Raw genomic sequence first — 27,918 nt, 5'->3', positions numbered from 1 at the left:
GCAGCCTAAACCGATCGGGATTTGCTACTATATGTACAAATTTTTTTTATAAATTTGGGTAACGTTATTTGGAACAGTCGGGAGACAAATAATATTATCATGCATGGCAGTTACTTTTTAAGCTGTTAAGATTAATACATCAATATGAGAGCAAATTAAGATGCCATGTAAAAAAGTATTAATTTTGTAAATGATAATTAATCTCATAAATACCTAGGCATTTTTATGAGACAAATTTCGAATCTTTAACGTCAGATGATACAAAAAGGTCTAACAATAGAGGAAGCTTACCTGTGTATGTATATACTGGCTGAGAAAAAAGCTGTTGCCTATCGTGGGCTATCAATGAGACAGCTTTTTAATATGCACAATGTAATTGAGATTGAGATGGAATAAATGCAAGCCGATCCCCCGCCCATTTTTTAAAAATGTTAAGGTGTTACAATAATTTATACCGCAATAATTTAGATAGGCACAGCATACTATGCAATGTAAAAATAGCAATAAATTGTTTACATAATCCATTGTAAGGTGGGACAAAACCTTGACATGCATGCTACTGACGTTATACGCTACCTGGTTAAAGCCTATATAAAGTACCAACATTTTGCCTGTGATATTACTTATTAAAAATATCAACAATGATTCAAGCCAGAATAATCAGTGCTTTCCTTTTTCTTTTTGTCATTTCGTGTGTATCTGCTGCCTCTAAAACCGGTACCGAAACTATCCAAGGCTTGGGTAAAAGAAAGCAGGAAATTTTGAACAATGGTGGTGGTGTCTATGATCTTGCTATTGCTATGCTTGAAACCACTGACTTGAATACTGACTATGTTTATGGTGATGGCAAGACTGGTGACTCAGCCAACTTTGGTATTTTCAAGCAAAACTGGCTCATGCTCCGTACTTCCTCTTCGCAATTCAAACAATACAGCAAGGATGACTCTAACCAGGGTGCCGTCTTAAACAAGAATCTTGCTCAAGATATTAAGGCTAGACAGGAATCTCAAAAGTTTTATGGTCCTGATAAATGGTTTGCTGGTCATCGTAACGGTGAATCTGGTCTCAGTAACCCTTACACTCAAGATATCACGGATTACAAGAACGGTGTCAATTGGATTTACAGTCAGCTTACAAAAGATAAAAAGTACTTGTCTGACGACACTAGATTCTGGATTTACGTAGTTCCTATTTAATTTAAACGCTTATTCACTTTAGTTAAATTGTTTTACATTATTACTGGCACTTTTAAGTAAAAAGTACTAATTGAAATAAAAAGAAGCAATAAGATAAAAAGCTCTTGATGAAAAAACCACATCTTAATCTTCGTCAAAGTATCGATCTTGGATATCCCGTTCCAACTGTTCGAGATCATCATATTCCTATTTGAGAGTAGTGTCAATATATATGTACAAGATATCCAATTAAGAAAACTTCTTCCCCGTACCTCATTGTAATCCACCTGGTCATAGTCGAAATCCTATTTTCGCAATGGTCAGTCTTTCCATCTAAATGCCTTTATATTCATCATACTACTCACATCTTTTCCCGCTAAAAACTTTTCTTCAAGCAGTCGAATTAGCTCTAATCGTTGTTCTTCCCTGAATTTCATGATTTCTTCCGTATCATTTTCATCTATTTCTTCCATATTGTCTTCATCAGAATCTAATACATCGTCTTTGGGTAAGTCAGAATCCGTCATATTAACATCTTTCGTCTTCTTTTTTGTAATCACTGTGGGTGTAGATTTTTCCAGTATCTCATCCTCACTCTCACTCTCCTCTTCCTCCTCCATTTGTTCTTCATCCACAATCTTTTGACGATGTAAATGATCGTCTACGAATTTTCGATCGATATTACTTAAGATTCGATTCACAAGGGTCATATCATCTGCAAACGGTTCTTCTTTTTCTTGAGCAGATATATGCTGACCAATATACTGGTCGTATAAAGCTGGATCCCGTAATTGGATAGATTCGTCTGAGAAATAATCCGAGTCTTTTAAGTGTCGTTTCAAATATTCATAACGTCTATTTTGAACAAGCGTGCGTAAAGCTGACTTGGCTGGGCGTGTCGAGACTTCCTCTTCATCCTCATAAAGCAAACTCTTGAGATAAAAATCCACTTCATAATTATCTTTGATGCTTTGGAATTGACTTAACACGCTGTGGGGTAAATAACGCCCCCATTTACTCAGAAATAAGGCGGGATCGTCTTGTAATATCTTTTTCATTTGGTCTGATTGCTCTTGAAAGCCTATCTTTTCTTCATCGCGACGTAAAGTTTTGAAGGGAATCGTGTCCAAATTTTCTTGGACAAAATGCATAACAAGGGCTTCGTTTGAACTATTCATAGTGTGTGTGATTCTGTTTTTTTTTAAGAAAAGAGATTAACGAAAATAAGCGTGGTATAAAGCTTAACCTTAAGCCGTCACAGCCTTTTTATTCTTTTTTTCGTTTCTCCATTTCATATTCATGATTGAGACAACAATGACACACATGGAGCACAGGTTTAAAGTAAGTTAGGGTAAATTTTTGACTGGTACACACATTTATGTTTTTGGTCATGGCAGGTTGAATTGAACGGCTATTTGGAATCCGAGTCGAAATACCCAAATAGGTAAACAAAAAAATGAAGATAGAAAGAGAGGTGTTCATATTTGAAGCAGTTACACCCCAGAAAATTTTTGGGTTGCCTTTGATCAGACAATAACCTATCTCAACCAAACGGAAGAATCCCTGGAGGCGTTACATAATATTGTCTTTCATGCCCATATAAAGCGAGAAGGTAGAGAGAGAGAGAGAAAGTACGGATCTAGATGTGATATTAACTTCAAATATGCAGATTATGAAACGGATTTTGACGTCCCAAGGTTTGGAAATGGCGTAACTGAAAGTCATTACCTGGCTATTGTGCATCGATACCAACTATACGGATACACTAAAAGAGAACTTTGGAAGTGTGATGCTGAGGTACGATTCTAGCGTGTATTGATAGAATGAAGACTTAATATTTTTATGGTTATTTAAAGTCTGCAATCAAAATCCTATTCGAGTTGTACGGGGAAAGAACACAACAAGTACCCGAACTTATCAAGTTATTTATTCCTTTATCGTTAGACTTGGAAGATAGAGAGTTTCATGCAAAGATGGATGCATGGCTTGCTATGATATCATCCTACCCAGCACCAGATAGTCTGTTTACTGAATTAATACAGGAGTATTACGATTGCATCATGATCGCATTCGAGAATTATGATCAGCAGCCAAGTAACGGTGTAGAAATTCGGTTGCGAAGATTATTTGACAGTTTATTTAAACTGATCAGGGTTGGTGGATTATTGTGTAACAAGGAGGCAGTTTATGCAGTTGTAGAACTGGCAAAGGAAAAATATTTTTACCTGGATAGTACCGAGATATTAAATGATTTCCCTCTTCATTTCGAACACGAGGAATTTCGTCTATCATCTTGTGAGATTCAAAAGAAAATGGTTTCATATAAGCCAACTGGGTAACCCAATATTGAGTTTCTCACCTTTTTCCAAGTACATATGTATTGATACTTCCATCTTTATAGGATGCAAAAAACATTGAGAGAATATTTAGATCTATCTGAAAAAGATCAGGAGGATAATGACCATGAGCATATATTTAGAGTGATGGAAGAGTATATCTGTCTTGGGGGTTTACCAAATCAGCGAGACAAAGCTCATCCCATACCGAGTGATGAAGACAGTGCTTTTGATAGACTTGAGCAAGTGATTAAACAAAAATATGAAGAGCGTACAATGTGCGGGGTAAAACTAAAGTGCATATATATAATACGTACCCGAGGCATGTTTTGGAAGTCTATTTTGAAATTAGTTACTCAATTCTTAGACTTATGGATAAGGTAATACATACATGCCTGACCCGAAGGACATATCTAACCATCTTTCAAAAAAAAAAAAAGCGAATTAGAAGATGCTGATTTTATAAATGGGTTTGCAAGATTGATAGTACAAGAAAATTTGATGCCTTTCTTATACCAACATATAAAGAAACATGTGAGGCATTATAATTTAACGGATAATGCTACGTCAATGGAAATGATCAAAGTACACCTCTTTTCTGCTCACACACAATTTTGATTACTAATTTTCTTATATAGGATCTTACTCTGTTGATGGAAACTTGTCTTAATTATGTGTCGACAAACCATGAATTATTGCTTTTCAGAGATCATGTATTTGAATCTAGGTAAAAAACATGATATTTTTACATGGTTGAAATACCCTAACATATTCAAAAAGAAATGAAAACGATGATATCCGATTACCTACTCTTGGTTCAACCTCGTTTTGGAATATTCCGTTCGATCAGGAAATTGTTAGGGTTACAAATCAAATTACCTCCTTTGAATTGGATGCGTCGGTTCCAGAAGAGATCACAAAAAGATTGATTATAGTAAGGTTTTACACACTGGACATGTTGATAGGTCAATTGATATATTTGTTTAGTTATCTATCATATGGCCTTATGAAGTGGTGCGACAATTATTTTTATCGTGTGTTCAAAACAAAAATCAATCTATGGCAACTATTCCTGTCTTGTATAATTTGGGAAATCTATGTGCTTTTAGAAAGAAAGACGACAAGAAAGAGACATTACTAGTATTAGTATTAACTGATACTATATCCCTAAATAACAGCGAATTAGTTGGTACTTACATGGAAAATATCTCACAATTCATAAAATCCTGTTGTTATCATAAGGTAAAGCAAATTCTCTAACTTAAATTAAACTAATTGGTTTTCTTTTGCAGACCTTAGCTCAAGATTACCCACTCATTTTAACACCGTCATCATGCGAATATCAAACCTTACTATCCTTGGGAGATGTCTTGGATCACTGCGTCCTGACTAATATCGTCTCTTTCTTTCAGAATGGTACCGCCTCTGAACTAGTGCTACTCCGATTCGGTCTGTATGTGCTCAACTCACTCTGTGAACCATCCTCATCACAGTATTGGACTCCGAAATTTATGCTGAAGTCCAATCCACCCGCTTTTCTTTATTGTTTACCTGAAATATACCTTGTCAATTTCACGAAGCTTTTATCACTTCGATCATTTCATGGCACTGGACCAACGTTGTTGCGACTTCAAGATTGGGAATCTGTCCTCAACTGCATTAATCTATTGTCACGTATTATTTCCTATGCCTTACAAACTAGAACGGGTCAATTTCCTTTATTGACCCAATTCTTTGAGGAGACGCTACGAACATTTGGTGAGCGCTTATAAAATACAAATAAGCAATCAGTCAATACTAATGACATAACATAGACTGGAAAAGTCAGTTGCTTTGGTACAACATTGCACGCGATTTGACCAGGTGTACCTTAACAGTACCCAAATGTTTCTTTCAGATTACAGGAGCATTAGATGATTTATTTATTTGCGACGAAGATACAGATGCGGCACAAGAGAGCGAAGGATGGCACGAAATTTTTATGGCATGTAAACTATCCACAAAATTGTCAGACGAGCTATTCATGGTAAGAAAAGAAGCAGCCAAAAAGACCTGTTGTCAATGTCTAAAAATTAAATTAAAATAGCATGCAGAACAATGGACCTACAATTTATTGTTATTATGGAACCATCCCTACGAAGACACAATTATAAAATCATCACTATTCTATGCTTTACATCCATCGACCTCATTGTCTGTTTCTCTGGAGTATCCAAATTTGATTCTTAATTTTTTAGGAAAACTATATGATTCGTATGCAGGTGTACATGAAGTGATCAGAGAATTCAATGGATACGAGCAACAAGATATGATACCTATTATTCAAGATTTGTCTGATTATGGTAAAGTTGTTGAAGATATCAAGGAGTATTATGACTGACGTAGTTTCCCTCAGGAACAAGACAATATTTCATCATCCTGTACATCACATTGTTACTAAAAAACAACATGACAAAAACTGAGGGTCGCGACGAAAAACAAGACGATTACTACGTAGCATGTTTGATCAAAGTGTTGCAGGTATGTCTAATTATCTTTAAATTTTGTCAAAATATTAAAAATTAGAGCAGGGTATGGAAAATTGGGGAGACATCAGCCCGCCACCTCTTTCGTACAGTAATCTCAAGACAAGAATTATAAAAAGCGGTCTCATAAGAAAGATACATCAGGAAACCTCAGAAGATCCTTCACCAGGGAATATGACGGGGGCAAATGTACCCACGGAGCCTAAAGTGGTACACTATCCTCTTTTGGATACACCTGAATTCAAATCTCAAAGGGCTTTATCTATTATATGCTTCTACCACTTATGCTCATTATTTAAAGATCATGAAATAAGTATTACCCAAAAGCAGGCACTTGAGAGGCTAATAATACTGATAATGGAAGGATTTATCGATACGTCCAGCCGACAAGAATTCCACAGAATGCTGGCACAGCAACCTAAAAAAAGAATTACGACTTGGAGAAAGAAGAAGTGTGAGTATAAGTTTGTGATGACAATGAGACCAGCAGTAACATCAGCCGAAGAGAAGCTCCTGAGACCCGTTATTGTAGAAACTATTCCAAACCACAAGAGGATCATACAAGCATTAAAATTGTCCCCCAAAAATCACAACACCAAGTCTACGAAACCAAATTATTTGTATTTTAATAATTAAAAATGCACAAATTCGATTTTTTAGCAATAAAAAAAGAGCCTTGACTATTTTTCCCATGGGTCCAAAACCATAAAGCCAGGATCTGCTCACGAAATATAGAAACCTATAGATAGTGCTGTAAAGCTAAGTTCTAAGTTACAGAGCAAACGAGGTTTCTCGATGGACTGGTTTTGTTTGTTGGGTCTGAGAGATATTGGAATCCCGATGCAGTTGCGTTGAAACTCGACTAATCCCAATTTTAAAGCATAAACCCATCATTTTGATGAAAGAAAAAAATGTTCTTCTTGCTTCCTATGCACCATATATTAATATCCAATGTCAAAAACAAGTCATAATAACACGGTACAAACTGATTGTAACAAAAGATACAAATTTAGACCTCACCGTAACATTCTGCCGTCAACGGGCTCATCATCGAATCACCCTAATACAGCAATATCTTCAGTGAGTAAGGTTGTGGTGGACAGCGAAAGTTTGAATGGATCTCATAAGCGTTACACGAAACAAGGTGTTAGCACATTCATTAAAAAGCTCTATAGGTGAGTTGTTATAATCACAAAATCAAGGGGTTTCTTTCAACTTATAGATACATTTTAGTATGATTAATGACACGCATAACCAACATTTGATATCTTGGAATCCTAGCGGCACGTCATTCTTTGTCCGGGATGTAAATCGTTTTGCTAACGAAGTACTCTCTGAATACTTTAAGCACTCCAATTTTTCAAGTTTTGTGCGTCAATTGAACATGTACGGTTTTCACAAGATTAACAAGTCTCATCGAGGACACAAAGGAGAAAGTCAGAATGAACTTTGGGAATTCTCTCATCCAAATTTTCAAAGAGGTCGTCCAGAACTTCTCGGAAATATCAAGAGGAAAGCAATGGAATCCGGACTATTACAAAAGGAGGCAGGGAACATGCACGCTTCTTTTGCTTTAATACAAACATCACAGGCCGATCTTCTTCAACAGTTCCGTCATCTTCAAGAAAACTTCGCTAATTTGCTGCAAGGTTTTCAAGATCTAAAAAAAGTACAGATTCAACAACAGATAATTATTGGGCAATTGGCTGAGCGGCAAGGGATCGCTGCCGTCTCTACACCATGTAAGTTAGCTTCGATACTTTTTTTATCTTTAATTGATTTAGTCCGACTTTATGCTTCACGTAGTGAATAGTTTTGACAATAATTCTAATCATCCAAGTGTATTTGTCACTTCTCCTGCCAGTGCCAGTACCTGGAACTCGCAGCCTCAAAAACAACAGGACCTGATGATATCTTCGTTAAACCAGAATCAGCCAGATCAACTATTAGACTTCAACTCTCAAATGGACATGACAGATGCATATCCCCCAAGTCCTGCTCCCAGTATCTTAACATCCCCATCTTCTCCATATAATGTTGAACATAATTACAAGCAAAATCTTCCGGAACCAACTGATTTGAATTTGGGATACCCTCATCATTAAACTTATCGCATAGGATTATCCTATGTTTAACATAGAAAATATCAAAGATTACCATAACTGTTTGTAATGGGAAAAATCCTTGATTATAACAGTTATCATTGTGGCTTGCCTCTTTTTTTAATTAATAAATAATAAGCTATTAAATCCAATTATGTTGTAGCGAATATAGAAGTTATTGGCATCAACCTTATATGTTAGCTCTTTGTACGCTAGCTTAGTAGCTATCAACCCCTAGTATTAAACTGTATGCATTCTGTATTCTTTAGGGCCTACTTCTATTGCGTTAATTAAGTATTTATGGCTTACAATGTTTGGGTAACATGTCTGAATGATCGTCAACCGATTAAGTTCATGTTGTACAAGCATACATATACTGCAGCTGCTATTTTGGGAGGGATACGGGCTTAAGAGTCGATTCGCTGATATCGATTTGAGTGCAGAAGAATTATGATTTTCTACTTTGTAAAATCAGCGATATATATGTTCAAACGCTTACCCTATAACCAATAAAGCTTCTTTTAAAATCCAAGTTAATTGTCAGCAAATGGCAGATACGTTATTGTGATGGGCTGCAAAACCAATCCTTGTTGCCCTCAAATCTTTTAATTATAAACTTTCAATCCAACTGGGCAGTAATTAACGGAAACTTTGGTACCTACACAGACTTCCACTGGCTACATGAATGGTGTCAATCAGATGATAAGCCTAACTCATTTTACATTAACCCACCAGAAACTGATAAATGAGAACATCAGTGGCCAACGATGGCTATATAATACTCAAGAAAAGGATTTTTTAAGAATAATGGATTTATTATTATATGCGATTATGATGCAAAACGAAAAAGAATATATATATATATATATTTATGCGGTAAAATGAGTTTAAATAACATTATATGGGAAGAGGACTATTACTTCTACTGGTTTCACTACTGCTGGTATTATTTTCTTCCTCCTTTGATCTTTCTTCGGCCTTGAGGGCCTCCTTTTTCCAATTGGAGCTCAAAAGTAAAACCACGGTCAAAAGACAAGCAACAATTAAGGACACGGCCAACGCAGCCCAAAGACCATCAAGTCCCCATCCTTTACGGAAACAAAGCCAAAATCCGACGGGTAAAGCGGAAAGGTAATATGCAGCCAAATTGCACCATGCTCCCACATGTTGACGTCCCATACCATTTAATACACCATCGGCAACACCGGCAATATTATCAGCAAATACGAATAAGGCCACCAATGGCAATATATCTGTCACAATTTGAACTACTTGTGCATCACTTGTAAAGATGTAAGCCCAGCTTGAACGGAAGACCAAAAGCGTACCCGAATTTAAGGCACCGACGGCAATACCGACCACTAATGCAGTTCGTGCGGCAATACGAGCTTGTTTGGGTCTTTGTGCGCCCAAGAGATTTCCGACTCGATTAGCAGAAGCGATACCAACACCAAATGCAAGAGTGTAAAGGGCTGTAATTGAGGTCAAAATGATACTTTGAGCACCGAGGTTAGGTGTATCGATCCAACTTGCACCCAGCGCAACAATCTCATAAGCCCATGTTTCAGTACAAATCAAGAGAATACCAGGTATGGCCAATTTGACCATAGGTCCCCAATGGTTGAAATTAAAAGCGGCCTGAGTTGACCATGCGGGCCAAGCTTGGTATCCGTCTACACGATAGATATACAAAGCCATGAGTAATACAATAACCCAGTATGCAATACAACTTGCGATGGGAGCACCAGCAAAGCCAAGTGAAAAAGCGGGTACCCAAACGAGCACATAATTCAATAACAGATTAAGGGGGGTACCTAAAAATAATACTAAGGTAGGTGCATTGAAGATGCCTTGAGCTTGTAACATCTTTTTTAAGGACTCGAATAAAGCGAAAGCGGGAGCAGCTAAAATCATCCAGCGCACATATTCACCAGCCAACTCTGCTACAATGGGATCCTGGCGCAAGAGCAAAAAAATGTATTCGGCGTTCCACCAAAGTGCAATGATAGGTACAAAGAGGATGGACATGAAAGCTAAACAACGTTGTACATGGAGCCCGACAATAGTTTTGTCATCTGAGCTGGTAAAAGACTGGGAGCATAGGGTGTCCAAAGACAGGGTAGCACCAGTTGCAACAGATAAACCTGTAATAGTAACAAACATACTACCAAGAGTGGCAGATGATAGCTCATTGGCGCCCTTGTAAAAAAAAAAAAATTGAAAAGATTTAATTGGGTAAAGACAAGATAAAATAGATAAAACTTACCAAGTGTCCTGCGCTGATAATACTGACACTTTGTAAACTATTTTGTAATAAATAGCTGATTACCAAGGGCATGGCATTCTTGAGTAACCATTTGAATTCATGAGTATAACCTTTCGATTGAAACCTCTTACTGGGTAAGACGGGAGTACTTTCGGATATTATTGACATTGTATATAAAATTATTGTTTTGATTGTTTGATGATATAGTAGTCAAGTAATGAATGTCCATTCAATTTTTTTAAAAAAGAAACCGTATTATAAGAGGTAAAAAGGTTAGATACGATAAATGTATACAAGTGAAGAAAGAAAAAGGAGAAAAGGGGAAGAAAAACTCCATCCTTATTTAAGCTGGATAAAAAAGAATGAAAAAACTTTTTTACATCTCCGCGAATTACAGCTGTAAGGGGGGCAATTTGTCATAAAAGGCCAAGTATCAACATATGGCACGAGGAGATAAAAGATAAGATGATCTGACCGTTTGAATCAGTTTGATTACTCACAAAGTTGGTACTCAACGTCCCAATGTAGTAAAAAGCCGTAACACACAGATGCAAATGTGCTTCTTTTGCCAAATTAAAGTATCGTACTTTTTTTTAAAAAGCAGTGTCGTACACTATTTCCATAACTTATTAGAAACAAATTAGTTACGGATCAATTCGCTCGAATGGGTAATATAGTAGAAGACAAACACAAGCTAAACATCGGCTTCAATAAATCTTTTGTCCTTCAGTTTATGGATGGGTGCATTATTTATATACATCCAAATCACTTGCAATTGAAGCGTATAATGCTCTGTGACAGTTCCTTCCATTGAAAAGGTTACATCCTGTTTCAAATTAATGCGGAAGACAAACTAGCCGCTAAATCACACAATTGCAAATATACCACATATTATTTACTTTACGTATGATTACTCAATCATGTCTTTCCTCAATGCTTCCGGCAAATTCTATCTGTCTTTCATATCAGCCCATTGAAGAAAGTTTTAAGATTCAGTAACTGAGTTGAAATAAATGATAGGAGGGTCCGTGTGGTATTTACATCTTAAATAATCATCTACTTTATGATCTAATCTATGATATTGATACACTCTCAAACAAAAGATGTACTTTGTGTAAGTATGTGTGAGGTTTTTTAGTAAGTGTAAAACTTTTATTGTTTAAAGTTAGCAATTAAAAATGGGACAAACAATGTAATAAATGATAAACAAACAATGAGCACATTCTGATGTAAAAAAGTTTTCCGTATTGGATAAAGTGATACCATAGTTCAATTATTTGTTTGAATTCCCCAAGATGGGTAGAAAGGAAAAGTCTATAAACCATAAAATAAGAAATATCATCGTATTGTTAGTAAAAAGCACGCAATGTGTTTATAAAGTGGCTTTTTGTCGAAATGAGTCTGGCAGCTTAAAAAAAGGGTAGCTATACCAGCTAGTTATACCTGTCTACGTATAGTAATCCATGTACAAACGTAGTTTCTAAAGCTTATTGCATTGCTCTAAGTAGTCTGGACGATGGTTCCTGTAGTTGGTGGCTTATTTTTACACTCGGCGGAAAAAAATATCACCGAGAATTGCAATTAAGCGCAGACAACCTTATACACATAACGCAATATCTTGAAAGTGCTGATTTAATGTCGTAGGATAAATTGAATATACTTAAATTATGCGGTCGAGCATTGTACCTAGTATAAATAATACCTGCAATGGCAGCAGTATATATGATTCACCAGATACGATCCCATTAATTTATCAAATTTATACATCATTCAATAGCTTGCTACACGCTTTAGCTCTCTTGCTATAACGGTTTCTATCTTTGGTACATAGATTTTCTCTTCTAACTTTCACAATAGCTCATCTACTGCTGCATAGTGGTTTTCCTCTAAATCCCAGAAAACAATATAACATGCACTATCTATTTGTAGTCACAAAGTATAGTCAATGTACTTAATGGGTTATATTGACAGATTACTGCAATAAAGTAACGTAGCCTTTTCTATATATATCCTATTGTGGCAGCACATACCTACAGTTACGCAAAAGTATTGATTTATTCATAAATGTAAACGACTAATTTGTTTTAACAGTGACTGAATTTTCGGGCTCTTCCCTAATCAATGTCAATAACATTGGTATAAAATGGGCGCATCATTTGGTATCTCTGGTTGACTATGGGGCTAAGACAGTTACCTGAATCAAGTTAAGCCCTTATAAATTGACTGTATGCAAATTTCATGCCGGAGTCAAATCGTGACTCTTGCTCAGGATATTGGTGGATGCTATTTTTAAGACCAGGGCCAACTTTTTTTTTTCTTTTGTTCATTACATTTTGACAGCCATGATCCCCACCATTAGAAGCTCAGTCTTACGTGGAGTTAGATACTCTCATCATGCCGCCAACACTGTCGTTCCTCCCGTTAGAGGTTTGTTTAAGTAAATTTTGTGATCAGGGTCCAATGCATTAACTTGTTACATAGGCAGTGTTCAAGACGTCCCTACCTTCATGAAGGCTATTGGTCGTAGTTGTGAGGATGTTGCTGGCAAGTTTGAGGTAATGATTAGTCGACACTGCGAAGTTGGGACATACTGACTGAACACTATTTAGACTTGGGAACAATTATTCACAACCAACAGTCGTGTAATGAAGACCGACATGGGCATTAACACAAAGCAAAGAAAGTAAGAAACATGAAGAACGATTGCCTGGCAACGAGTATTAATTACATGAATATGATAGATATATTTTAAGTTGGGTTGAGAGATATAGAAAGGGCGTCGAGCCTCAGGCCATTTCCACCCCCAAGCCCAAGAAGAAGTAAACGAAAAAAGAAAATTGAATTATAGACATGTGTGTACAAATGGGGAAAAGGATAGCTATATGTATAAAAGAATAAAAAAATACATCTACCAATCATTGACTTTACATGGATTAATGGATCTTCCTTTGGTTCCAACAGAACCGTTATCGAGGTTGAATTTCCAATTGTGCTTTGAACAGATAAGAGTATTTCCAATTACTTGACCCCAGGTAGATAAATCGACTTTTTTGTGTGGGCAAAAACGATCAGCTTCATAGACACCATCTACCGTTTGAACTCTGATACGATTGGCACTCACTGCTTGAATAGGACGACCAGTAAAAACCTTTGGTTTCATTTCTGTTGGTTTACATGATTTATCGTCACACTCGGAATCACTGTTACTTGAGCTACTGCTACTACTACTACTGCTACTACCACTGCAATCACCGTTCATTTTAGCTGGATCATCTTTGGAGAAGGAGACGGATTTGTTTTTCTTCTTGTCCTTCTTCTCTTTTTTATCCGGCTTTGACTGTGCTGCTGTATCACCTTGCACAGCCTTTATATTTTGAATTGTATTCCTAATAGTTTCAGGATCCAAAGCGACCATGTCGTCTTTGATAATAGGACCACTAACAACAGGCTCACCCAATTTCATTCTCTTGGCTTCCTTCTTGGCTTCCTTCTTTTCTTTCTTGTACTTCTTTTTGTCCTTTTTGGATTTCTTATCCTTTTTGTCTTTTATGTTTTCTTTTTCAGTAGGATCCAATGCATTTCTTAATAAGTCCTTGACGAGAGGCAACAAATCAATTGCTTTCCAGCTACTTTTAGACAACTCACGTAGATCACTGACCTAATAGTAATGATGGATAAGTCATGAGATACCTTTTACAGTCATCGGATCTTACATAGTACAGGCGATTGCTTTCCAAAATGGCGATATCGACTTCAATTTGCTCTTCGGACCATTTACGATCTTGACCAATTTGTTCTAAAAGTGTAGTAGTTCTCTACATTTTATTTGAGTTAGTACAAAAAGAAATAAAAAAGTTGAATGACGCTTACCATTGAGTCAGGTAACGGAATGTGTTGGTCTAGAATGTATGTGTGTGTGAATAACAAGTTGAGACTAAGATAACATGCACTCACCCGTTGAACCTCCTTCTTGAGCAGCAAGTCCTGAGGCAAGGTAGCTTTCAAAAAGGTTAAATCCTCCACCTTTGTTTTTGCCCATAGTTCTGTGAGAAAAGAAAAGATAAGAGGTTGGTTATTGTAAGGGGGTGGAGATTAAAGAGTGACTCTCTTCTTTTTTTTTTTTCATTCCTTATATCTTTTTTCCCCCCAACAAATGACGTATAGCCTCACATTCCAAAATGTTTATTTCGCAAATCTCTTTGAAACATCCTCACTCTTTCCGTATCCGGGAGTTTCACAAGAGTAACGCCAGTGATATCTGACTTTAAAAATTGCTGTTGAGTCCTAGTAGGAAAATGGGCTATCGAAGCAAAATGATAAAATATTAATACTGCAATCATTGTTTAAGACTTTTCTAATAACAGCCTTAGCAGAAAATTTTATCTTTGATAAACGCACATAGAGGTTTCCATACTTGCGCTTTAAAGAAAAAAGCACAGCCAAAATTAGATTCAAAATTCACTCAATCACCTAATATCCTCAATAAAAATCCTTGACAATGTACAAGGATGAAAGTCCGTACAGTAACAATTTTATTTTTTTGAACCAGGACGAGAATATAAAAGATATGAGAATCACTTTTAATTTCTTGTCTTACGCCTCTTGGGAGAGGGAGAGCCAGAATCACGCGTCAGACAAAGCATCAGATGAATCACTAAGCGAATCACTGTTCAAAAATATTTTCGGGTCTCTTACAGACAACCAAATTTTCTTGGGGACAGCCATTTTTCTTAGGGACAGCCAGGGTGCGCGTAGTCGAAGTGTTGGGATCATGATACTTTACTAGACATCAAGAGGTCAATATAACCTAACAACTTGAAATATATACACGTTTATTAAAACCAGCATAGCGTAAACCAGTGTATGTGTGTTGCAGCTTACTTTCAGCTTCTCGTTTGGACTTAAATTTGATATTTCTGCGTAAGGTTAAGATCAAGCGAGCTCAGAGGCAAATGAGTGATGATAGGATTGTCAGAATAAGTATAAATCGTTTAATATATATTTATTTGTAATTGTTACATTGTTTTTGATTATGTATCCTTGTTTCCAGGTTTACAGAACATCCACATCACAAATCTTACGTTGCGACTACGTGCACTTTGGCTGTCCTTAAGAGAAGCGTTGGAGGTTTAGTATACAGAGACTGTATGTGACCAATTGTAATCTAAGCTTAAATCTAGGACTCGTTCTTAAAATTACACTCTCCCACAATATAGTGGGAACTAGCTGCAACGTAATATAGATCCGTGTCCCACGGAATTAAGAATGTATTTTAACGTTCTTGTGTAAAAAGATGTGCCTTTTTGCTTTGTTTTAATATTTGCTTGAGAAAAATAAAAGGATCCATCTTTGACTTACCTTTCTTAAAACTTGCTCTTCTCATTAGATAATTGAGGATAATGCTCTTGCAAAAAGGAAAGAAAAGAAAGAAAGAGAAAAAAAAATTGATTAATCATAAAAGTAATAGTAACATCTGTAATCTTTTGGAATACTATTGACTGACTGAAAATATTCCATCACAATATTTACATGAATGTGATACTACATTTGCAAATTGTTTTCCAGTAAGTTAGCAAAGTGTAAAAATTACGAAGGGGTACTTTTATAAAACGAATCAAAAATTATGTTAACTCAAAAACCCAAGTCAATGTAGATATAAGTAAAAAAAAAACTTCAGAGGCGTAAGTAAACTTTATCAAGAAAGGAAAAAGCAAGTGATCCCAAACAATCAAGTAAGTGTACTTTACAACCTAACAGAAATTTAATCATGTCCGCCCAATACGACTCTATCAGGGGTCAATACATTTTGGTAAGAAGGGCCCAGATCTCTGGTACTTGTCAAATTACTATCTCGGACGGATGATGCAGCCACCTAATTTACAGCAGATGCTATTGAAAGTAATATGCCACAATAAACATAAACATAATGCTACCTTTAGTAAAACCTTACTTTAGTCACATCGCCTATCAACTACGACTTACTACTACTCAAGCATAATCTATAAATTTAGATTTAGCCTATTTTCTAGTTGACGAATCAGATTCTAATGTATTAAGTAGTGAATAACATGTTCAAAACAATTCTCAGGCTAACAGAGAAAGGTGATTCCACCATCGCACGTTTTAAAAAATCATGCCCATGTAATCGCGGCCAATATGTATTCATCAAATTATTTCAATCATCCGATATAATTAAATCACAATGTCGTTGTTTGCATTTGTGCTGTCGCACTACCTTTCACGTAGACCCAAAATGGAAAGATGAAAGAATAAGGGTATACGCGTCATTTGAGTAATACCACGCAATGTATTAATAATCAGTAAAAAAATGTGTGCCACCCCAAATATAAACACCGGTTTCTATTTTACACATATCCGGATAATTTTAGCGTGATCCCCTTGTTCGGATTACGTTTCTTGCCAAATTCAATTCAATTCGGGTATAATTTTGATTTCGGCCCGGAGGTACGATCATTTTATTCAACACAGGTGAAAAGACCCTAAATAATAATAATAAAGGAAAAAAAATTGTTCTTGTTGTCTTCACTTAAGTCTATGAAAAGACTGCATCAGAAACTTGTAATTATGATGGGATTCTACCCATAAATGAAAGAAGAAGGAACAAAAAAAAACTTGATTGTTTGGATTGTCCTACATAAAATGTCTAATCGGAGTAACTCTGGGTGATCCAGGATTGTCTCTATAAAAGCCTTCAAAAAAATAAAATAAAAAAACAGTTTTCTTTCATCCATATTTTACCTCAGTTACATAAAAATAAAATGTCTGAATCCGAAAAGCCTCCACCAAAGGCAAAAGAGAAGAAGCCTAAAGCTCCTAGTGTATCGATGTTCCAATTATTCCGTTTTTCTACACCCAAAGAGAAATTAATGATTGCTATTGCTACTATTTTATCATCAGCAACCGGTGCATTACAGCCAGCATCGATGGTAATTTATGGATCTTTTGTTCAGAGTTTGACACAGTCTTTGCAAGATCCCAGTAATTTACTTGAAAACACTTTGCCTGTCATTAAAAGAATGGCTTACTTCGGAACTGCCATTTTGTTTGCTGCATACGTCTCTAATTCTTTTTGGATCGTTACAGGAGAAAGTCAGACTCGTCGAATCAAAGGTCTCTATGTTCATGCTGTTTTACGTCAAGAAATGGGTTGGTTTGATGAAGCATCAGAAGGATCCCTGAATACTAGATTAGCAACAGATACACAATTGATCCAAGATGGTATATCAGAAAAGTTTGGCAGATTCATCATGTTTCTTTCTCAATTTATTGGTGGTTTTGTTGTTGCATTTACTAAAGGTACACTCATCTTTTTTCAATTCAAAATTTGTTAATCAAACCATTAAATGCCTTTTTTTTTGTAGGATGGCGCTTGGCTGTAATCATGTTGGCTGTTATGCCTCTTTTAGTTATGGCAGGCGGTGGTATGGGCTTTTTCATCACCAAATTTACATTAGCATCCCAAAACTCTTACGCTGCTGCTGGTTCTGTTGCGGAACAAGTATTTAACTCAATCCGTACCGTTTATTCTTTCAGTTTACAAAAACGTTTCTCTCAAAGATATGAGGTCGAACTTGAAAAGGCTTGTAAAGCTGGTGTCAAGCGTGGTTTTGTATCTGGCGCAGGGTTTGGTAGTTTTATCTTATTCTTGTTTGTAACCTACGCTTTGGCTCTCTGGTATGGTTCTCAACTTGTCATTAAAGGACAAATGGATGGCCCTACTGTACTCGTAGTCTTCATGAGTATGATGGTCGGAAGTATGTCCCTGATTAATCTTCCCGCTACTATGTCTGCTATTTTTAGTGCCCGTGGTGCTGCCTACAAGATCTTTGCTGTCATTGACCGTGTCCCTGACATTGACGTAGATTCTGATGCTGGCTTAAAGCTGAAAGATGTAACTGGAGCTATCGAATTTAAAAATGTCATGTTCAAGTATCCTTCTCGTCCCGATCTTGTCATCTTAAAAGATATGACTCTTAGTATCAAGGCTGGTATGACAGTTGCCTTTGTCGGTCCATCAGGTTCTGGAAAATCAACTACGATTCAACTGTTGCAAAGATTCTATGATCCCTTGGCCGGAAGCATGACTTTGGACGGTCATGATTTTAAAGATCTCAATGTAAAATGGCTGCGTCAAGAAATTGGTACTGTTGGTCAAGAACCGGTTTTATTCAACATGTCCATTCGTCAAAACTTGGCTATGGGTAGTGACAAGGAGAAAATCTCGGATGAGGAAATGATTAGTGCTTGTAAAGAAGCTAACTGTCATACTTTCATCACTCAATTGCCTAATGGTTATGATACGCTTGTGGGTGAACAAGGTCGTATGTTATCTGGTGGTCAAAAACAACGTATTGCCATTGCTCGTGCTATCTTAAAGAATCCTTCAATTTTGTTATTAGATGAGGTAATTATTTAACACACATCTCGCTTGCATAATCTTTTTTTATTGAAACTAACATTTTAATCAAGGCTACCTCTGCTTTAGATACCCAATCTGAGCGTTTGGTTCAAAATGCTCTTGATAAAGCTTCCTCCAATCGTACTACTATTGTTGTGGCTCATCGACTTTCTACTATTGTAAATGCTGACCTTATCGTTGTTATGGATCACGGTATCATGATTGAACAAGGAAAACACAACGAACTCTTGCAATTAAACGGTGTCTATGCTGATTTGGTTCGCAAGCAAGCAATTGATACGGACGAAGAAGCTTCTAAAGCCAAGAATATTGATCACGATCTCTTAATTCAACAGGAGAAACAAGAAATCCAAGATCAACTCCGCGAGAAAGAAGCTCATAAATTGATAAAATTGGCCTCCACAAAGAAAGAAACTCAAATTGAAATGGACGATAAGGAGAAAATCTTTATTGATAGCGACAATAACAGTGCGGTCACTCTGGACGCTTATGAACTCAAAATTAGCAAGCAAAAAGAAGAAAAGAAAAACATGAAGAAACAAAAGGCTCCCGTCAGAGAAGTATTATCTCAGATGAGACCCGAGTGGCCTCTGCTTGCGACAGGTGTCATTGGTGCCGCTATCGCCGGTTCCGCCTTTCCCGTTTATTCCTTCTTATTTGCAAAAGTTATTACAACTATTAGTGATCCCTCCAGCACAAACATCGCTCCTGGTCCCTTAAAAGGAACCAATCTATATGCCTTATTTTTCTTTATCATTGGTGTCGCCTCATTTATTGGATTCGGCTTACAGAATTTAGCGTTTGAAGTTGCTGGTGAACATTACACTAAACGTCTTCGATCTAAACTTTTTGCAGCTTATATGCGTCAGGAAATTGGTTTTTATGATATGGAAGAAAACAACACGGGTGCTTTGACTACCAAGTTGGCTGTAGATGCTCACAATGTAAACGAAATGGTGACAAAAGTCTGGGGAGATGTCACTCAACTTCTCACCACCATAATTGTTGGTATGATCATTGCATTTGTTCACAGTTGGGCTTTGTCTTTAATTGTTCTCTGTATGGCACCCTTTATTATGGCTGCTACCTCTTACGAATCTAGAATCCATCGTGGCTATGAAGATAAAACAAAGAGGGCCAACGCTGAAAGTGGTGAAGTGGCCGGTGAGGCTATTCGTGAAATCCGTACTGTTGCCGCTTTGAATAAGCAATCTTACTTTGAGGATCGCTACTTTCATGCTACTGAACGTCCCCACAAGCTTGCTGGACAAAAGGCTTACCTGTCATCAATTGGTTACGGTCTCAGCCGTGGTATTGGTATTTACACAAGTGCCGTTGCATTTTATGGTGGTTCTAGGTTGATTGCTAATGGCACCATTACTTTCCAACAAATGTTTACAACAATGCAAGGTAAATCTCCTCCTCTCCTTCCTATTTGTAATAACTTTTCCTAACTGTTTTTATTTTCTATTATAGTTATTATGATTGCTTCTGAATCTGCTGGAAGAAGTAGTGTCTTTGCTAGTACTTTTGCTAAAGCTAAATATTCTGCTATTTCGACTTTTGCCGTTCTTGGTCGCCAACCTCTCATCGATGCCGAATTAGAAGGCCTTGAACCCGCTAATGAAACGATTAAGGGAGACATAGATTTCGAAAATATTAAATTCTGCTATCCTGCTCGTCCTGACGTCCCTGTTTTTAATGGCGAGTTTAATCTCAAAGGAAATGCCGGCCAAACCATCGCCCTTGTCGGTCCTTCCGGTTGCGGTAAATCCACTACCATTGGTATGCTTCAACGCTGGTACGATCCTATTGAAGGCATTGCTTCTCTCGATAACGTTAACATCAAAAACTACTCCGTCAACAATCTTCGTAGTTCCATGGCTCTTGTTTCACAGGAACCATTTCTTTTTGATATCACCATCGGTGAAAATGTTCGATTTGGTGTAGATGATCATGTCCAAATTACTCAAGAAGATGTTGAAACCGCCTGTAAAGCCGCCAATATTCATGAGTTTATTTCAAGTCTTCCTGATGGATACAACACACGTGTCGGCGACAAGGGTTCTCAACTTTCTGGTGGTCAGAAACAACGTATTGCTATCGCTCGTGCCCTAATTCGTAAACCTAGAGTGTTGTTACTAGATGAAGCTACATCTGCTCTCGATAGTGACTCGGAACGTATCGTACAAGAAGCCTTGGACAATATTTTGGAAGAGGGAGGTAGAACAACCATCACAATTGCTCATCGTCTCTCCACCATTCAAAATTCAGATTTGATCTGTGTCGTAAAAGAGGGTCGTATTATTGAACAAGGAACTCATTGGGAGCTTTTGGCTCTTAATGGAACGTATTCAGAGCTTGTCCATGAACAATCCTTATCCGCTTTGTAATTCGAACTCTTTTTATAATTTAAATGTATATTGTTATTGGTAGAGCTAAGTAAAATTTAGTAACGAAAACACTTCTCACACGCACAAAACAACCCGAAGTATCATTTTATCACGTCATATTGTTGTGTGAACGATTGGACATTCATTTTAATTTTTTTGTATATACACTCACACGCTAAACTTAGCCAGCGTTCTGGCAAATTAATAAACTTTTTTTAAATTGATTATTTAATCCGTCGCTGTTAAAAATTTTATTCTAAGCGTGCACAAATAATTTAATGAAAATAGTAGTGTACAGCAAGTTGACATTTTAAAATTGAAATAAAAGAAGAGAAGAAAAAAAAAAATAGCAGATCAAGATCCCTTTTGTATTTATTTTTAGGAGGGCGAATCGGACCTTGAAAGTCAAATGCTTACAGAAAACGTCATATTTTTATAAGGTCGTTGGCTATGTCTATGGGAAGGACTGTAGTTGGCCGATGTCATTCCACTGGCAGTGTTTTTTTGGCTGCGCTTGTGCTTAGGTGGCTATATGCGCTCACATTATGTGTCGTTTCGACTTGCTCGCTCAAATAATTCTACAATCTGCTGGCCATCAAAAGTTTCAGTAAATTTCTACGTTATCTTCAAATTCAGTTATAACATATCCTTCTTCTCTCCATTTAAAAAATATAATAAAGACCTGGAAGTTATAAACGATCTCTCATAAAAAAATATATTTACACGGTCTCCAATAGGTTTAGATGGTAAATTAAATGTATTTCACAACCCCTATTATGCCAAATCTAAATTTAGTGTACTATGCTTGAAAACAAACAAGATATATTGTGATTCAGAAGTAATACCATATCAAGCTGATTCTCCTTTCAACAAAACTTTGTGTTGCATTTGTATATATATATATATATACCTCGGTCTTACACAAAAACCCGCATCCGAAGCTACATGGGATTACCTTTTACGTTCTAAATTGAAAAAAAAAATTGGCTAGGCCTTTTGATGAAGCCGGTTCTTAGATTTAAACCAACACCCCTCGCTTTATCATTGTTTGAGATAATAACTTAGCTGTCCTTGGGATTTCAAATATTTCTCTTGTAAAAGCTGGTAGTTGGACGCGTTGGTCTCGAACAATAAGCTTTATCGTACCTTAGAATCTTCTTAGTTTATTGCACTGGAGTTTTTATTTCTTTGTTTTTTTTTGTTCTATTTTTCTTTCAGATGTACGTGAGATATTATTATTGGGGGATGGACTTCTTCTAAATATATTCGAAGTAACATTTATCGGCAAGCAAAATCATATAAACCTTGCTGGATTACTAATCCATTTTTCCAGGTAAAATGGCATTTTTTGAGAAAAATAGAAAATTCCACCTCGCTTCCTGGAACTTAGGACTGTTCTCATCCACAAAAATTGCGTCTAAGTGAAAATTAAAATTAGGCAATTGAACACCCTTATTCTTTCGATCAAGCAGCATGCTTTTTAATTTAGTATCAAACTTGATTGACGGCATAATAGATTTAAGTAATTTTCATACACTATATATTAGGTGAACTACAATCCAATGAGTTGAATACCCCGGAACCATATTTGATAGGTTTCACGTCGAATTACTTTGAGACAAAATATCAGCCAATACGAAAGGCCCAATGTCCTTAAAAATCTTTGTCATAAAAAAAAGGAAAACCGATTGGCTAATTGTTTTATCATCAAAATATGGTCGATTTAAGCCGTAGACACTTTCGAATGAGTTGTCTAATGAGGATTTCATTTATTGAAAACAAACGGAATGCGCTGTTTACACTCTTTCTTTTTTTAAAAGTAACAGATATTCTGCCGCTGTTACACTCTCATTTCGCTGAGATGAAATTATGAAAGATTTAGTGAAGTTCGTTTTAAACCACCAATAAATACTTAGTCTGTTCTTCTGCTAAGGTTCACTTATAATTTATAGCTTTCTCGACTTGTTATCTTACAGCATGGTGCTCACTTAAAGTATAAAACTACACAAAACATTTAATCCAATACCGCAATAAATAATAGATGACCTTATTCAAATTTCACAGGCTATAGAGAAAGGTAATTCCACCGTTACACCTTTTTTTTAAAAAAATCTTTTGTGCCCGAGAACGTACGGTCTATGCGTATATATGTTACGTTAATCATCCGACATAACATATTTATTGTTATGATGATGTACAAATTCTCATGTGACCCCGAAAACGAAGAGGTGATAGGGATATATGCTATGCTTTGATCAATACCACGCAATGGGTTTGTAATCTCTCCAATAGACAAATAAAATTATGTCGATCCAATCATCATTGTTCGGATTACAATTTTGTGCTAAATTCAATTCAGGATATAGTTTCGATCTTGGCCCCCAAAGGAGTAACCATTTTATTCTATATAGATGAAAAAGGCCAATAATAAGAAATATGGGTCTCTACCCGTTTTATGTCAAAAGGAGAAGAATCTATGGTTGTTTGGTTGTATTCTAATCGGAGTTACTGTTATTGCCGCTATAAAGACCTTCAGAAAAAAAAAATTAAGAACACAGTCTTCTTTTCTCTTTTCACTTCAGCTTTTTTTTTTAAAAAAAATAAATAAATAAAAAAATGTCTGGAGCCAAAAAATCTCCACTAAAGGCAAAGAAAGAAAAGCCTAAAGCTCCAAGTGTATCGATTTTACAATTGTTTCGTTTTTCCACACCTAAAGAAAAATTAATGATTGTCATTGCTACTATATTATCATCAGCCACCGGAGCATTACAACCAGCGTCAATGGTGATTTATGGATCCTTCGTTCAAAATTTGACGCAGTCTTTGCAAGATCCCAGCCGGATACTTGAAAACACTTTACCTGTCATTAAAACAATGGCTTATTTTGGAACTGCCATTTTGTTTGCTGCATACGTCTCCAATTCTTTTTGGATCGTTACAGGAGAAAGTCAGACCCGTCGGATTAAAGGACTTTATGTCCATGCCGTTTTACGTCAAGAAATGGGTTGGTTTGATGAAGCATCAGAAGGATCTCTGAATACTAGATTAGCAACAGATACGCAAATGATCCAAGATGGTATATCAGAAAAGTTTGGCAGATTCATTATGTTTTCTTCTCAATTTATTGGTGGATTTGCTGTTGCATTTTCCAGAGGTACACTCAACTTTTTTCGATTTAAAATTTGTTGATCTGACTACTAATTTTTTATATTTTTTTTAGGATGGCGATTGGCTGTAATTATGTTAGCTGTAATGCCTCTTTTAGTTTTGACAGGCGGCGGCATGGGTTTTTTTATCACCAAGTATACCTTAACATCCCAAAACTCTTATGCTGCTGCTGGTTCGGTCGCAGAACAAGTTTTTAACTCGATCCGTACCGTTTATTCCTTCAGTTTACAAAAACGCTTCTCCCAAAGATATGAGGTCGAACTTGAAAAGGCTCGTAAAGCAGGTTACAAGCGTGGTATAGTGTCCGGTGTAGGTTTCGCTAGTTTCATCTTTTTCCTGTTTGTTACCTACTCTTTAGCTCTCTGGTATGGTTCTCAACTTGTCATCAAAGGAAAAATGAACGGTCCTACTGTTCTTGTGGTCTTCATGAGTATGATGGTCGGAAGTATGTCCCTGATCAATCTTCCAGGTACGATGACCGCTATCTTCAGTGCTCGCGGTGCGGCCCATAAGATATTTGCTGTCATTGATCGTGTACCTGATATTGATGTCGATTCCGAAGCAGGTCTAAAGCTGAAAGATGTGTCCGGAGCTATTGAATTTAAAAATATCATGTTCAAATACCCTTCTCGTCCCGATCTTGTTATCTTAAAGGATATGACTCTTAGCATCAAGGCTGGTATGACAGTTGCCTTTGTCGGTCCATCAGGTTCTGGAAAATCAACTACAATTCAACTATTGCAAAGATTTTATGATCCCTTGGCCGGAAGCATGACTTTGGACGGTCATGATTTTAAAGATCTCAATGTCAAATGGTTGCGTCAAGAAATTGGTACTGTTGGTCAAGAACCGGTATTATTCAACATGTCTGTTCGTCAAAACTTGGCTATGGGAAGTGACAAGGAGAAAATCTCAGATGAGGAAATGATTAGCGCCTGTAAAGAAGCTAACTGTCATACTTTCATCACTCAATTGCCTAACGGTTATGATACGCTTGTGGGTGAACAAGGTCGTATGCTATCTGGTGGTCAAAAACAACGTATTGCTATTGCTCGTGCTATCTTAAAGAATCCTTCAATTTTGTTATTAGATGAGGTAATTATTTAACACACATCTCGCTTGCATAATCTTTTTTTATTGAAACTAACATTTTAATCAAGGCTACCTCTGCTTTAGATACCCAATCTGAGCGTTTGGTTCAAAATGCTCTTGATAAAGCTTCCTCCAATCGTACTACTATTGTTGTGGCTCATCGACTTTCTACTATTGTAAATGCTGACCTTATCGTTGTTATGGATCACGGTATCATGATTGAACAAGGAAAACACAACGAACTCTTGCAATTAAACGGTGTCTATGCTGATTTGGTTCGCAAGCAAGCGATCGATACGACGGATACTTCCACAATCAAGAATATTGATCCTGATCTCTTACTTCAACAAGAAGAACAAGAAATCCAAGAACAAGTGCGCGAGAAAGAAGCTCATAAATTGTCAAAGTTGGTGTCTAAAAATAATAATGAGAAAGAAGTAAAAGTTGAATTGGAAAACAAGGATGGAATATATCTCGATAGCAACAATAACAGTTCAGTAACTTTAGACGCCTATGATTTAAAAATTAGTAAGCAAGAGCAAGAAAAGAAAATCATGAAAAAGCAAAAGGCCCCCATGAAAGAAATCTTAATCCAAATGAAACCCGAATGGCCATTCCTCGTCTCAGGCGTCTTGGGTGCTGTCTTGGCCGGTTGCATCTTTCCCATCTACTCTTTCTTGTTTTCAAAAGTCATTACGACAATTAGTGATCCCTCAAGCACAAACATCGCTCCTGGTCCCTTAAAAGGTACCAATCTTTACGCCTTACTTTTCTTCATCATTGGTGTCTGTGCATTCATTGGATATAGTGCACAAAACGTGTCGTTTGAGCTTGCAGGTGAATCTTACACGAAGCGTCTTCGTTATAATCTTTTCGCAGCTTATATGCGTCAAGAAATTGGCTTCTATGATATGGAAGAAAACAACACAGGTGCCTTGACTACCATGCTGGCGGTAGATGCTCACAACGTAAACGAAATGGTCACAAAGGTCTGGGGCGATGTCACTCAATTTTCTACTACCATGGCTGTTGGTGTAATCATTGCATTCGTTCACAGTTGGGCTTTATCTTTAATTGTTCTCTGTATGTCTCCATTCATTATGATTGCTACCTCTTATGAATCCAGAGTTCATCGTGGCTATGAAGATAAAACAAAGAGGGCCAATGCTGAAAGTGGTGAAGTGGCCGGTGAGGCTATTCGTGAAATCCGTACTGTTGCCGCTTTGAATAAGCAATCTTACTTTGAGGATCGCTACTTTCATGCTACTGAACGTCCCCACAAGCTTGCTGGACAAAAGGCTTACCTGTCATCAATTGGGTACGGTCTTAGCCGTGGTATTGGTATTTACACAAGTTCTGTTGCATTTTATGGTGGTTCTCGATTAATTGCTAATGGCAGTATTACTTTTCAACAAATGTTTACAACAATGCAAGGTAAATCTTCCCCACACATAATACCAAGATAAAGAGTTGTTTTAACTGTTTTTATTTTATCTCCTAGTTATTATGATCGCTTCTGAAATGGCTGGAAGAAGTAGTGTCTTCGCTAGTACTTTTGCTAAAGCCAAATATTCTGCGATTTCAACTTTTGCCGTTCTTGGTCGGCAACCTCTCATTGATTCTGAATTAGAAGGCCTTGAACCCGCTAACGAAACAATTAAAGGCGATATTGATTTCAAAAATATTAAATTTTGCTATCCTGCTCGTCCTGATGTTTCCGTTTTCAACGGCGACTTTAATCTTAAAGGAAATGCCGGTCAAACGATCGCCCTTGTCGGTCCTTCCGGTTGCGGTAAATCCACTACCATTGGTATGCTTCAACGTTGGTACGATCCTATTGAAGGCATTGCTTCTCTCGATAACGTCGACATTAAAAACTACTCCATCAACAATCTTCGCAGTTACATGGCTCTTGTTTCACAGGAACCATTTCTTTTTGATATCACCATTGGTGAAAATGTTCGATTTGGTGTAGATGATCATGTCCAAATTACTCAAGAAGATGTTGAAACCGCCTGTAAAGCCGCCAATATTCATGAGTTTATTTCAAGTCTTCCTGATGGATACAACACACGTGTTGGCGACAAGGGTTCTCAACTTTCTGGTGGTCAGAAACAACGTATTGCTATTGCTCGTGCCTTAATCCGTAAACCTAGAGTTTTGTTACTAGATGAAGCTACATCTGCTCTCGACAGTGACTCCGAACGTATTGTACAAGAAGCCCTGGACAATATTTTGGAAGAGGGAGGTAGAACAACCATCACAATTGCTCATCGTCTCTCCACCATTCAAAATTCAGATTTGATCTGTGTCGTGAAAGATGGTCGTATTATTGAACAAGGAACTCATTGGGACCTTTTGGCTCTTAATGGAACGTATTCAGAGCTTGTCCATGAACAATCCTTATCCGCTTTATAATAG

General features: G+C 36.9%; 10 protein-coding genes across 10 annotated transcripts; 7 read left to right on the top strand and 3 right to left on the bottom strand.

Moving 5' to 3' along the window:
• The first annotated feature begins 466 nt into the window (after positions 1-466).
• EV154DRAFT_201590 (uncharacterized protein) lies at positions 467-1,257 on the top strand. The gene has a single exon (XM_051594338.1). The coding sequence runs from the start codon at positions 642-644 to the stop codon at positions 1,194-1,196; it is 555 nt and encodes a 184-aa protein (XP_051458632.1). The 5' UTR covers positions 467-641; the 3' UTR covers positions 1,197-1,257.
• A 62-nt stretch (positions 1,258-1,319) lies between these two features.
• EV154DRAFT_419145 (coiled-coil domain-containing protein-domain-containing protein) lies at positions 1,320-2,326 on the bottom strand (the record flags this gene model as incomplete). The annotated part of the gene is made up of 3 exons (XM_051595881.1): positions 1,320-1,382; positions 1,448-1,480; positions 1,541-2,326. 3 exons carry the CDS (start codon positions 2,324-2,326, stop codon positions 1,320-1,322), a joined length of 882 nt encoding a protein of 293 aa, XP_051458631.1.
• A 114-nt stretch (positions 2,327-2,440) lies between these two features.
• Positions 2,441-4,897, top strand: EV154DRAFT_201593 (uncharacterized protein). Its single transcript, XM_051594339.1, has 10 exons — positions 2,441-2,516; positions 2,573-2,619; positions 2,669-2,787; positions 2,845-2,972; positions 3,032-3,510; positions 3,577-3,891; positions 3,952-4,096; positions 4,150-4,238; positions 4,292-4,445; positions 4,499-4,897. Exons 1-10 carry the CDS (start codon positions 2,475-2,477, stop codon positions 4,769-4,771), a joined length of 1,791 nt encoding a protein of 596 aa, XP_051458630.1. The 5' UTR covers positions 2,441-2,474; the 3' UTR covers positions 4,772-4,897.
• Positions 4,630-6,740, top strand: EV154DRAFT_201619 (uncharacterized protein). The gene is made up of 5 exons (XM_051594340.1): positions 4,630-5,269; positions 5,326-5,537; positions 5,598-5,853; positions 5,907-6,031; positions 6,082-6,740. Exons 1-5 carry the CDS (start codon positions 5,023-5,025, stop codon positions 6,670-6,672), a joined length of 1,431 nt encoding a protein of 476 aa, XP_051458629.1. The 5' UTR covers positions 4,630-5,022; the 3' UTR covers positions 6,673-6,740.
• A 530-nt stretch (positions 6,741-7,270) lies between these two features.
• Positions 7,271-7,561, top strand: EV154DRAFT_409126 (HSF-type DNA-binding-domain-containing protein; the record flags this gene model as incomplete). Its single annotated transcript, XM_051595357.1, has 1 exon — positions 7,271-7,561. A coding segment is annotated over one exon (291 nt), but the record flags the coding sequence as incomplete, so codon positions are not given.
• Positions 7,562-8,930: 1,369 nt separating this feature from the next.
• Positions 8,931-10,726, bottom strand: EV154DRAFT_506009 (mate-domain-containing protein). Its single transcript, XM_051601237.1, has 2 exons — positions 10,405-10,726; positions 8,931-10,337 (listed from the first exon to the last, which is right to left on the bottom strand). The coding sequence occupies exons 1-2, from the start codon at positions 10,570-10,572 to the stop codon at positions 9,036-9,038; spliced, it is 1,470 nt and encodes a 489-aa protein (XP_051458627.1). The 5' UTR covers positions 10,573-10,726; the 3' UTR covers positions 8,931-9,035.
• A 2,020-nt stretch (positions 10,727-12,746) lies between these two features.
• On the top strand, positions 12,747-12,998 carry EV154DRAFT_419121 (uncharacterized protein; the record flags this gene model as incomplete). The annotated part of the gene is made up of 2 exons (XM_051595879.1): positions 12,747-12,835; positions 12,890-12,998. The coding sequence occupies 2 exons, from the start codon at positions 12,747-12,749 to the stop codon at positions 12,996-12,998; spliced, it is 198 nt and encodes a 65-aa protein (XP_051458626.1).
• Positions 12,999-13,118: 120 nt separating this feature from the next.
• On the bottom strand, positions 13,119-14,492 carry EV154DRAFT_201531 (uncharacterized protein). Its single transcript, XM_051594337.1, has 4 exons — positions 14,359-14,492; positions 14,275-14,303; positions 14,118-14,219; positions 13,119-14,062 (listed from the first exon to the last, which is right to left on the bottom strand). The coding sequence occupies exons 1-4, from the start codon at positions 14,441-14,443 to the stop codon at positions 13,313-13,315; spliced, it is 966 nt and encodes a 321-aa protein (XP_051458625.1). The 5' UTR covers positions 14,444-14,492; the 3' UTR covers positions 13,119-13,312.
• Positions 14,493-17,174: 2,682 nt separating this feature from the next.
• EV154DRAFT_463123 (P-loop containing nucleoside triphosphate hydrolase protein) lies at positions 17,175-21,237 on the top strand (the record flags this gene model as incomplete). The annotated part of the gene is made up of 4 exons (XM_051597615.1): positions 17,175-17,721; positions 17,787-18,829; positions 18,895-20,254; positions 20,321-21,237. The coding sequence occupies exons 1-4, from the start codon at positions 17,184-17,186 to the stop codon at positions 21,235-21,237; spliced, it is 3,858 nt and encodes a 1,285-aa protein (XP_051458624.1). The 5' UTR covers positions 17,175-17,183.
• A 2,616-nt stretch (positions 21,238-23,853) lies between these two features.
• Positions 23,854-27,915, top strand: EV154DRAFT_550981 (P-loop containing nucleoside triphosphate hydrolase protein; the record flags this gene model as incomplete). Its single annotated transcript, XM_051604956.1, has 4 exons — positions 23,854-24,391; positions 24,458-25,500; positions 25,566-26,931; positions 26,999-27,915. The coding sequence occupies 4 exons, from the start codon at positions 23,854-23,856 to the stop codon at positions 27,913-27,915; spliced, it is 3,864 nt and encodes a 1,287-aa protein (XP_051458623.1).
• Positions 27,916-27,918: the final 3 nt, after the last annotated feature.

The sequence above is a fragment of the Mucor mucedo genome, assembly GCF_025094135.1.
Source record: "Mucor mucedo strain NRRL 3635 chromosome Unknown EV154scaffold_36, whole genome shotgun sequence".
NCBI lineage: Eukaryota > Fungi > Mucoromycota > Mucoromycetes > Mucorales > Mucoraceae > Mucor > Mucor mucedo.
The sequence above is the reverse complement of the archived record's forward strand: the minus strand, read 5'-3'. Positions and strand labels throughout refer to the sequence as shown.

What these genes read in the sequence shown, in the direction of transcription:
- EV154DRAFT_201619 (XM_051594340.1), top strand. Translation starts at nt 5,023, where the DNA reads ATGCTGAAGTCCAATCCACCCGCTTTTCTTTATTGTTTACCTGAAATA. An exon ending in TCAAGATTTGTCTGATTATG is followed by an intron (nt 5,854 to 5,906) that starts GTAAAGTTGTTG and finishes AGTTTCCCTCAG; the next exon opens with GAACAAGACAATATTTCATC. An exon ending in GTTTGATCAAAGTGTTGCAG is followed by an intron (nt 6,032 to 6,081) that starts GTATGTCTAATT and finishes AAATTAGAGCAG; the next exon opens with GGTATGGAAAATTGGGGAGA.
- EV154DRAFT_506009 (XM_051601237.1), bottom strand. Translation starts at nt 10,572, where the DNA reads ATGTCAATAATATCCGAAAGTACTCCCGTCTTACCCAGTAAGAGGTTT. An exon ending in TTATCAGCGCAGGACACTTG is followed by an intron (nt 10,338 to 10,404) that starts GTAAGTTTTATC and finishes TTTTTTTACAAG; the next exon opens with GGCGCCAATGAGCTATCATC.
- EV154DRAFT_201531 (XM_051594337.1), bottom strand. Translation starts at nt 14,443, where the DNA reads ATGGGCAAAAACAAAGGTGGAGGATTTAACCTTTTTGAAAGCTACCTT. An exon ending in TCAAGAAGGAGGTTCAACGG is followed by an intron (nt 14,304 to 14,358) that starts GTGAGTGCATGT and finishes CATACATTCTAG; the next exon opens with ACCAACACATTCCGTTACCT. An exon ending in AAAGCAATCGCCTGTACTAT is followed by an intron (nt 14,063 to 14,117) that starts GTAAGATCCGAT and finishes CATTACTATTAG; the next exon opens with GTCAGTGATCTACGTGAGTT.
- EV154DRAFT_201590 (XM_051594338.1), top strand. Translation starts at nt 642, where the DNA reads ATGATTCAAGCCAGAATAATCAGTGCTTTCCTTTTTCTTTTTGTCATT.
- EV154DRAFT_201593 (XM_051594339.1), top strand. Translation starts at nt 2,475, where the DNA reads ATGATTGAGACAACAATGACACACATGGAGCACAGGTTTAAA. An exon ending in TTTGGAAGTGTGATGCTGAG is followed by an intron (nt 2,973 to 3,031) that starts GTACGATTCTAG and finishes GGTTATTTAAAG; the next exon opens with TCTGCAATCAAAATCCTATT. An exon ending in CGTCAATGGAAATGATCAAA is followed by an intron (nt 4,097 to 4,149) that starts GTACACCTCTTT and finishes TTTCTTATATAG; the next exon opens with GATCTTACTCTGTTGATGGA.